We start from the raw sequence: 10,121 nt of genomic DNA, 5'->3' as shown, positions 1-10,121 counted from the left end.
GCCCCGCTTAGTTACACCAATAGCTGCCAACAGGCTACAGTCACATAAAAAGTCTCAGTAAAGCCCCAGTTTTAACTGCACCTCCTAAAACAAAAGCACCCCTCTTTGAAATGTTGAGAAATACATTAAAAACCAGCATTTCATAGATCAATACTTTTATTAAAGATTTTTATGCATCGGACATAGAATACGGTATTTTTTTCCAGAACGTCGCATAATTATTGCAAATATCGTGAGATGATCCCTGTGGCAGGTCATTAAAAATAGGTATAAAGTTAGCTGAACCGTGTCAAAAATACATGTATTTTTTTCCAAGTTTTTTTTTTTTTTTAGAAATAAATTTCAATAAATATAAAAATAGATTAAAATAATATGAAATTATCATTTCTTTATAAATACCCCCCACCTAATGAAATGCGTGGGGCATTATCTAATAATAAAAATAAAAACTGGAAGAAAAATAGCTGCAGTGATACTCATTACCCATCTAGATTCTCTCGCTGCTTCTATAACAAAATGCTGCTCAATAAGAAGATCTTCAGCTACAAATCCTCCTTAGGGTTCGGTCTCTCTGTCTTCAGGGCTCAAACCAATCTTTAATCCGCCGCGGTCTTCTTATCCCTGCAAAGATTTGCCGCTAATCCGTCTCGATCTGGATTCTCGCTGTCGCTAATCTCCGGCGGACGGGGCAGAAGACGGGCAGCGCCACCCCGCTGGCTTAACCCAATTCTCGGATGGTTCTCTGCCAGACCCCTTAAAGCATAGATGTGAATTGTCTGGGTTTGTACCCCAATCTCAGGGTTTTGGGGCGAACTGGCAGATTCTTGGGGTCACACAGTCCAGAGCCGACACCTTCTCTAATTGAATGATATCTGAACATCCCAGTTGGTGCCCCCCCCCCTTGCTATATCACACTGGAATGCCTGCTTGAACACAGGTGACTTCATTCAGAATATCTTTATCTCCTGACAAGAAATGGGTCTCATCTTTATTAAAACCATTTGACTGCCACCACCAGTGGTGAATATCGATGACTATAGTGAGACTCTTTAACCCATTAATAGTCTTCACACGTGTGGAATGTGGGTGCACCGGGGGGGGGGGGATAGAATATTTTAGTAGATTGCGTGACTGTTTGAGATACAACCAACTGACCACAAGAGGTCCCTCTACACACACGGCTGCCAACCACAAGATGGCCGATGGCTCATTTCTGTGCAGATGCATCCGCCCTGGAGCCAGTCCCAAGATGGAGGATGCCATCCTTAGGTACCATCATTATTTATTGATTTACAAAACACCGTCATATTCCACGGCGCTGTACAATATCTGTAGGGGGATGTGCTTGTGGCATTTATCTACCATTACGGTTGCCGATATCTCTGCGGCACCAAAGCTGCTGCAGCGCATCTCTTTTAAATTAAGTGCGCTAGTTCATCACACACAACTAAGTTTCGACCAGAAATATTTAGTTCAGCAGGACCCCCCTTGCGCGCGGATAGAAGTCACTTGTGTTGACCACACACAATGGGGGGGGGGGTAAACATATAGGAACGCAACAATGGGGGCCAAAAAAAACTCATCCTCATTGCCAAAAATTACAATTACAAACTCGCTATGCATTAAGTGCTGAGAAATCTCCAATTCAACCAATTTGGGAATATTTTTACTTGAGAGAGACTCATGTGGCTTTAGTTATAAGAGGTCCCAGAGCATTATAGATTAAGGCCAAGCTGTCCCTTTAAATTATATTAATGTGCAGGGATGACAATTCCACTCGACCCTTAGTGCATTCAACCTATAGCTTTATTAATTCAAAACAGCATTTCCAATGAGTGCAACCTCCATCAAAAGGCCAAATTAACGGGGAGGAATAATTTGTCTTAAAGCAGCTCTAGGCAGCTGAACCTTGAAAAATCAGGATTATACATAGTTAAAAACAGATGGTTTTGAATCAGGATGCACAAGATTAAGCTGCGGATCATATCTGCATTTGTTGAAAGCTGATTGGAGAAACGTTGTTGGTGCTCTGGCTGGGGGTAATGTGATTTATTTATTTTTTAACCGCCGTGTCCGTCCTACAGAGAAGCCAATTACCTGCAAATATACTGGACAGACTGGAATAGACGGGGGGGCTACAGAAGGACTACAAAGAATGAGCGATTTTGCTGCAAAGTTTGAGCTTTATCACCATGGCAACCACAAGATTGCTGCTCATTGGACCATTCCCCTAAATTTCAAATTTTGCACCAAAACCCGGGTTAAATCATAGCCGTTAGAACCAACGCACACATCCCCGCATTTATTACATCTCATTGTTCTGCAGAAAGCCCAAAATAAGCTAAACAAAAAAAATATATACATATATATATAAAAAATGAAGACTGACGCCATAAGCACAGAACACTTCGGATTTCAAATACAAAAATGATTTTTTTTTTTGTTTGTTTTTACAATGAAAACTTTACAATGGGCTGCAAACTTCACCATAAAACCCTCCAATGTACCCTCCCAAGAAAATAAAAGATCCAAAAATGTTAAGGCGGCACAAGGATAAAGCAAAGATACTTAAACCCGGGGGGGGGGGGGGGGCAAACGGCATTGGAGAAAATGTAGGAATCTCCCGCACTTCAGGGCCGAACCCCATAAGCAAGTCTCTGATGACCTTGGTAGGGTCAAAACAAAAATAAATTTTTTTTGTGTTACTACGTTTAGCAAGAAAACATACACAACGCTACAACAGTACAACCTAAAAATGGATTGTGATTCCTCTCTGAATGCAGCAAAAAATACAGAGGGGATAAAAAATAAAATAAAAACACGATCTTCGGCTGCATTCTTATTTGGTCACAACGTGCGTACAGAACGACCTCAAAGAAAGGAGGAGAACTGCAAGGGACCTGAAGTCTCGCTACTTTAGTGACTCTTAAAACACAATGACAAGATCCCGTGTGATCTATTAACCAGGGGATGAAAGGGAAGGATGTTGAGTGCTGCGGGTGTGAGGTTTGGGGCAATTATATAAAAAATGTAAAAAAAAAAAAAAGTGGGAAAAAAAAAAATTATACATATATAAAAAAAATTGAACCAATTAAAATTATTTAGATTAAATCATTACAAAACTGCGGAGCAAACCCAAAACATGAGGAACAGCCTAAAGAAAGACTGTCTTTGGAAGAAAAAAAAACTAACTGTTCCAAAAAAAGAAAACAAAACAAAAAAAAAACTTTGGTTTGTCGTTGCAGTAAGAAAGAGAATTTACCCGGGAAAAATATTGTAATATTCAAAAGAACAACATGTTTCTGCTTTCTGAGCATCCTTATTGGTGCAGCCAAACTCGGTAGTGATTCGGTAAAAGTGGATTTAGATAAAAATTAACTCTCTCCTCCCCACAGTGCAAACAAAAAAAGGGGGCCCCTTTAGGTTCTTGATGAATCTTTGCTTTTTTGGGATCTGCGTCTTGAACGGGGAATGTTCTCCTTGTGATACAGTCCGCAAACGCGGGTTACAACTTCTAGCAGTCGCTCTTCCACAGTTTAATGGTCTTGTCGTTTTCTAGTGCAGCCGAGGCGATGATGTTTTCCGTTGGGTGACAAGCAGTTGAAATGACGACATCTTGGAGGAAAAGTTTGAAGAAAAAAAAAAAAAAAAAAAAAAAAGACACACAGGGTTAACAGTCAGACCTTTACGTTAATACATGAAGCCATTGCATCTGCTTTACGAAGGGCCGACCCAATGGGATTCTCCTAAAGGGAGCGAAGGGCCGGCCCTGAATAATGTCATCTCACTTATTTTATGCAGAACATCCACCATTTTTTTAATAATACATATTATATATATTTTACTACTAGTATTAGATTAAAAAGACATTTTGCCCCATAATATGTTTTCAGCCATTTGTATGAGGTTCTCGCTCTGTTATCTGATCCCCGATATAACTAGACAAACAACCCGACTCCTTATTATACTGCCTGTGGGAAACAATAGAATGACTCGGTCTTAATCACCCAGTCGGACCGACTAATTGGTCTACGGAGAAAGGGACTTGCCGTGAAGCATCAGATCGGGGTGGTGTTTCGGCAGGGAAAGTCTCCCGAAACATGACACGAGTGACAATGGCAGCCGGCAGATAAAGGGAGTTTATTGGGACCAAATCAGGCGAAACCAGGTTGCGTCCCGTCTTACCTGTATGTCCCTGTAATTTTTGAACAACCTCTTTTGTTTGCAGATTCCAGATATAAACCAAGTTATCTTCCGACCCAGAAACAATCCACTAAAAAAAATAAATAAAACAAAAAAAAAAAAAAAAAAAAGAAATTTAATCAAACAGAACTTGAATAGGCGACATCTTCTGGCTTTAAGAGGTAACCGCAGAACGGATTAATATAGCGGGAGGTAGACGCCTGATTTCTTAACTTCTACAGAGCAGTCTTTACAAACTCCTTAGGTTTATAACTCTTGTTATCAGAGATAAGCATATACAAGGTTTTACTTCACTGAGGGCTGTGGGTAAGTGGTACAGCCTTCCAGCAGAAGTGGTAGAGGGTAATACAGTGAGGGTATTAAACATGCATGGGATAGGCATTTGGCTCCTGAATCTAAGACGAGAAAAACAACTGATTGGGGCCGATCTTTTGGCAGATTCCGTGGTTTTTTTTGTTTTGTTTTTTTCTTTCTAGTAATACCCACCTTGCCACCTGTTACAGAAAAGTTTGCGAATATGCAATATTTTTCATTCTTGTGACTTGTGTAGGTCTTCAGGCACTGGAAAATGGGGAAAAAAATATAAAAAAATAAAGTCAGCGCAAGAAGCAACTGCATTACTGTCATCCAAGCAACACACCACCCTTCTGCCAAAAACAATACAATCGGCGATCATAATAATTATTGCTTCAGGTTCTATTCAATTGGACTTTTATTCCATGACAGATGCACTTTAACAGCTTGAAGCGACGCTCGGGACCGTTACCAAGCGCTTGCGTTACCCAGCAGATGCCGCTGTTGAACCGTACGCGGTACAGCCGACAATTACTGTAACAGGCACTAATTACACAACGGTGACAGAGACAAAAACAGACATATGGAAAAGCAGGACGGCCCTATTCACAGAGACAATGTTTACAGGAAAACATAAGCCACACGTACCTTCCCTTTGCTGTAGTCCCATAATTTAAGTGTGCTACAGGGAAAAAGCAAACAAACGGTTAATTCTCAAGGTATACCGGACACGGGTTATAACGAGGTACAATCATAATTATAACACGAAGAGCTCAGAAGGAATAGGATCTACTAAGTGAGGAGGTTGGGAAGCAAACAGTCTGTAATCGGACCTAGGCCATGTCTCCGGCGGCATTTGTGCTGTTTTGGTAAAGTTTGGGGGTCTTTTGTTCCCTTCTACAACATAACTTTTTCAGGACGTTGCAAATTCTGGAAGCGCTGGGAGATTTTTTGAGAGGGGTCTCCTGATGCCCTTGTACATGTTTAGCCACCCGTATACATTCATCTTTAAAAAGAGGGGAAAAAGAGGGGTCTGTCGTATTTAGCTTCTCCTGCAAGAAGGGTCTTCTCCTGCAGCTGGTCCTACTGGCTTCATTCAGCAGCCCACTTGGCTCTGAGGGTCTGCGCCCAAACACCCGATTTCTGTAGTTTGGATGAATGTACGTGCCCAGAACAGAGCGCGCTCTTCCTATGGCCCTGATGGAGGCCCTGTGGACCAGTACAACTTCAAGCACCCAGAGGAGCAGCTCTAGCTCACCATTAGCACTGCTGCTCATGTACTTACTTGTCTAAAGTTGCCGCAAGGATGTATTTTCCATTTGGGGAGAACTTCACAAACGATACCGGCGGGTTATCATCATCTGCAAATAAATCAGGGAAGAGTCTGTTTGGACTTCAACTCAACAAGGTTCAGCTTCATACAAACACGCAGGATCTCGCCAGGCGATGCCCAACGAGGAGACCATAACTGCCAGCGACCAAAAGAGGAAAAAATAAAAGATTACTACTTACCAATCAGTGTTTTCAGGCACTGACCCGATGCCGTGTCCCAGATTCGGCTAGAAAAAGAAAAAAAGATTTTTTAAATTTAAATGCACAATTTTCAAACAAATGACCGCTTGTCTATTAAATGTGCTTCTCAAAGTGTAGCACAAATAAATAATCTGGTAAGTGCTCTGAATTACAATGAGCACATATAATAATAAATGGCCAGTTTCTAATAGTAATCAGGCAGCAGAATTATGAAGCAATGCACTATGGGGGCTGTATTAGGAGGCTTTGTGTATTAGGGTGATGTATACCCCGTTACACATTCTACCAAATATTTTATGCTCATCTCTACACGTATGCGTGAACATTTCTTTAATATATATATATATATATATATATATATATATATATATATATATACACACACATACACACACACACACACACACACACACAATCCATAAGGCAAACCCGCCTGAATAAAAGCGGATCCACGCGATGCGCAGCACTCACCAGAGCCCGTCGTAACTACTGGACACAATAAGAGAACCGTCACGATTGAAATGCACCTGGAACGGGAGCAGCAGCAGAATAAATATAAAAGAAATGGCATACGCTGGTTACAAGCGATTGGCCCCCAGCGGAGGAAAGTGAGACCCGATAACCTGGCTCCACGTTGCCGTCTGATACTGATCTACGATACTATAAAGTGCCGTTGTAAGTCAAAAACAAAGAGGTATGGATTTCATATTGAAAATACTACGTTTGAGTTCTAGCGTCGTATACCGGCTTAGATACCCAGATCTAACCGGCAGAGTACATCACCTTCTGATACGTTTTATAATCTCCGCCAATCACAGGACAATCTAAATAAAAGGAAAAGAAAAAAAAAAAAAAGCACAGAAACGTACAGCTGAGACAGGGTCTGAATGGGCAGGCAGCGTCTTCAGGCATTTCCCGGTCTTCACATCCCATATCCGCACACTTTCATCAAACTGGAATACAAAAAAACAACCATTTCTACGAGCAGAACGCAGACGCTTCGCAAAGAGAAAGAGCACACGGACGTTTATTTAGTAATTGCCAAAACAACGTTAATTCAATCCACTGATTAATATAGATTTTTAAGGTTAATTTTCAAGGTAGAATAAAAAGGAAATCATACAGAAAAGTAACTGATAACATAACTATACGTTTATCCGCTCCCCCTGAAGGGCTCCAGAACTCCTAAGGCTTCTGGGGCCAAAAGGTCCACACTAATTCACCCCAAAGCACCAGCCTGTAGCCAAGCGACCAGGAGAGTCCCTATATTCAAAAGGTCCGACAAAACTAAAGCCGACAGACTAAGATGACCTGATCCGCCAACTTCCAAGCGTCTTAAAAGACATTGCGGTTTTTGCCAATAATATTGAGGGAAGAAAAAAAAATAATAAAAAAAATAAAATACTTGAATAGAAAAGAAAAAATAAACCTGTGTTTCTGGTTAAAAAAAATTAAGTTTCACACCCCATCGCCCCCCGATTTACAGCATATGATAAAAGCCTCTTTCCCGTGCACTCGGCTGTCTGCTAAATCCAAAGTCCCAAACACAACGTCGCGCGTGGACTTTGTATTTACAGTGACAGCCGGAGCCAGTCAGCTGTTACATTAAAGGGAAAGCAACACATTTTACAGAATAACCGAAACCAGCTGCAGAGCCGCTACGCCGGGGGGTCCCCAACCTGCTGGAGGAAAGACAAACGGATGTCCAACTAGCGGCTAAAATAAAGCCGTAAACGGTACTTACCGATCCCGACACGATGAGATTGGACTGCGGGTTAAAGTTGCAGCAAAATACGTAATTACTGTGTCCTTTCAGCGTCTTCAAACATTTTCCCTAGAAAGAGAACGGGTTACATGTGAAGCCCCCAAGAAACACGGTTTAACGGCCAATGTTTGTTAGAGACGTTATATTAAGGATGAAAAGTCTCAGAGTAGGTTATTATGACCTCCTCAAACCCCCATGATACACCCCAATGCTGGCTGGGGTCACAATCCCATCCCAAACCAACTCTCAACCACATTGAGCTCGGTTTTCCCCCGGGTGCCAATGGCGTCTCAAGCTTAGTGAATAAGGTATGAAACTTACAGAGCTGACGTCCCAGATTTTTAGAGTTTTGTCGTCAGAAGCAGAAACGAGGAGGTTAGAATCAGAAGACCAGGCGACGTCCGATATACCCTAGGAAACAAACATCAGATTAGCGCAAAATCATCTTCACGTCGCAATCATATCACTATATTATTCTTAGTAGTTTTGGGCACCGAGGTAGTTGGACCACTGCCTGCCAGCCACGTAGACGCCAGGGAGGAAGGTGGTAAGCGGGTCTTCGTAACATGAAGTAAAGCCTCCCTAGAGAAACTAGCACTTCACCACTAAAGGGTTAAAGAGGATTTAGAAGCAGAGCCCAGCGAGGTGTATACAGAAGCTATAAACCAGTTTTCTTACCAGTTTGTGTCCAGATATCGTTTTCTCAAACTTGCCATCGTACGCACCCCATATTTTGATCAATTTATCGGCCGCTAAAAAAAAAGAAAGCAAGCATTTAAAAGTTGGGAAGCAAAGTCATCGAGCCGAAATGTTAACGGAGCAGTTTTAAAACTTAAACTTCAATGAGCGAACACCACGTGCCATCGGAACACAGGAGTGATGGGAGTGATAAAGGGCCGTTGGAACACAGGAGTGATGGGAGTGATAAAGGGCCGTTGGAACACAGGAGTGATGGGAGTGATAAAGAGTGATGAGCGCCTATGAAGATTCCATTAAACATCAGCCATTTACCACATTAACCCCGTCTGCGCTGGATTTCTGATCCATTTCATGTGATTTTAATGGACAAGATTTGCTTTTCTTTCATAAACAAGAACATTTCTAAGTGACCCCAAACTCTGTAGGAGATCTACTTGTCTGAAGAAGAGAGGCTTATACTTACAAGAACTGGCGAGCCACTCTCCGTTTGGGCTGAATTTAACGGATGACACTGCCTTGGTGTGCCCCGCTAGCGTGAACTTTAGAGCATAGTTTGGTTTTACAGGTGCAGGCTGGAACAGAAAGGGTTAAAAACATGTCAGCGCTTCCAGCCGGCCAAAGAAATGTATACGTAGAGAATCGCTTATGCAGAGTTATATTTTAATATATGATATCCCCTCATATCCCAGCCCCCCACTCAAAACGATCACACAGACTACGGAGCTCCATCGCGTCACCGGCCCGGTAGGGAGACCAGAGAACCGGCGCCATTGCTCTCCATTGAGCCAACAGGATGAATCTACAATACAAAAGAGAGAGAGAGGAACAAACCTTGTTCTGATTCGTGGAGGACGACGGGGTGGACTGTGTTTTGGACGCTTCACCGTCTGGTTTCTTCTCCTCGGTTGCCATGGCAGGTTAACCGCGCGGAAGTCGAGTGATAACGCCGAAGTCCGCTCCTTTACTGCAGGCTGCTGCCGAGAAAGAAGCAGAAACCAACGTAAGGAACGCTGCAAGCCGTACAGAGGACATTTCTGAAGCAACGCACAAGAAGGCGATGGTGTGACATCGCTGCCAGCCGCAGGGGCCGGAGGTCCCGCCGTCACATCGCTGCCAGCCGCAGGGGCCGGCGGTCCCGCCGTCACATCGCTGCCAGCCGCAGGGGCCGGCGGTCCCGCCGTCACATCGCTGCCAGCCGCAGGTGCCGGCGGTCCCGCCGTCACATCGCTGCCAGCCGCAGGGGCCAGCAGACCCACTGCCCTGTCACTAGATTGTAAGCTCTTGTGAGCAGGGGGCTCCTCACCTTTTGTCTCTGTAAGTCCATATCATTATGTTATGAACTGCCTGCTATGTCCAGCTTACCCATCGTGCAGCGCCAACGGCCTCCTGTGTCAGTAGCCCGCACACCCCTATACCAGCCGTGGCCACCAGGCCAATGTAAGCGGTACCCAGCAGCCTTCTCCCAGGCTACGTGTGAGTAGACAGAAGGCCTGTGAGACCGCGCGGCCATGGCCGGGATATCTCCACAGCCTCTTGCTCCGTAACCTCCCGTCAAACCGGGCGGCTCTTTACCTCAAGCGCCCGTGTTTACCTGTCCCGGTGTCGGTTTCTACGCCTCGTTGTCAGG

The 10,121-nt window shown here is 43.5% G+C and overlaps 1 protein-coding gene across 4 annotated transcripts; it reads right to left on the bottom strand.

Annotated features, from left to right (window-relative positions):
- Nucleotides 1-3,514: 3,514 nt before the first annotated feature.
- LOC149281837 (WD repeat-containing protein 5) lies at nucleotides 3,515-9,406 on the bottom strand. 4 transcript variants are annotated; one of them, XM_089498948.1, is made up of 13 exons: nucleotides 9,326-9,406; nucleotides 8,958-9,066; nucleotides 8,474-8,547; nucleotides 8,117-8,206; nucleotides 7,775-7,864; nucleotides 6,900-6,983; nucleotides 6,502-6,557; nucleotides 6,010-6,056; nucleotides 5,783-5,858; nucleotides 5,146-5,179; nucleotides 4,690-4,764; nucleotides 4,186-4,273; nucleotides 3,515-3,615 (listed from the first exon to the last, which is right to left on the bottom strand). In XM_089498948.1, the coding sequence occupies exons 1-13, from the start codon at nucleotides 9,404-9,406 to the stop codon at nucleotides 3,515-3,517; spliced, it is 1,005 nt and encodes a 334-aa protein (XP_089355074.1). The 4 variants fall into 4 exon arrangements, with proteins under 4 accessions (XP_089355074.1, XP_089355075.1, XP_089355076.1 ...); XM_089498949.1 differs by having other exon boundaries at nucleotides 6,903-6,983; XM_089498950.1 differs by having other exon boundaries at nucleotides 8,126-8,206.
- Between the last annotated feature and the right edge of the window lie 715 nt (nucleotides 9,407-10,121).

This window comes from Sceloporus occidentalis, unplaced genomic scaffold (genome assembly GCF_023333645.1).
Source record: "Sceloporus occidentalis isolate IW3139 unplaced genomic scaffold, rSceOcc1.0.p SCAF_127, whole genome shotgun sequence".
NCBI classification, from domain to species: domain Eukaryota; kingdom Metazoa; phylum Chordata; class Lepidosauria; order Squamata; family Phrynosomatidae; genus Sceloporus; species Sceloporus occidentalis.
This window is presented reverse-complemented; position numbering and strand designations above follow the sequence as displayed.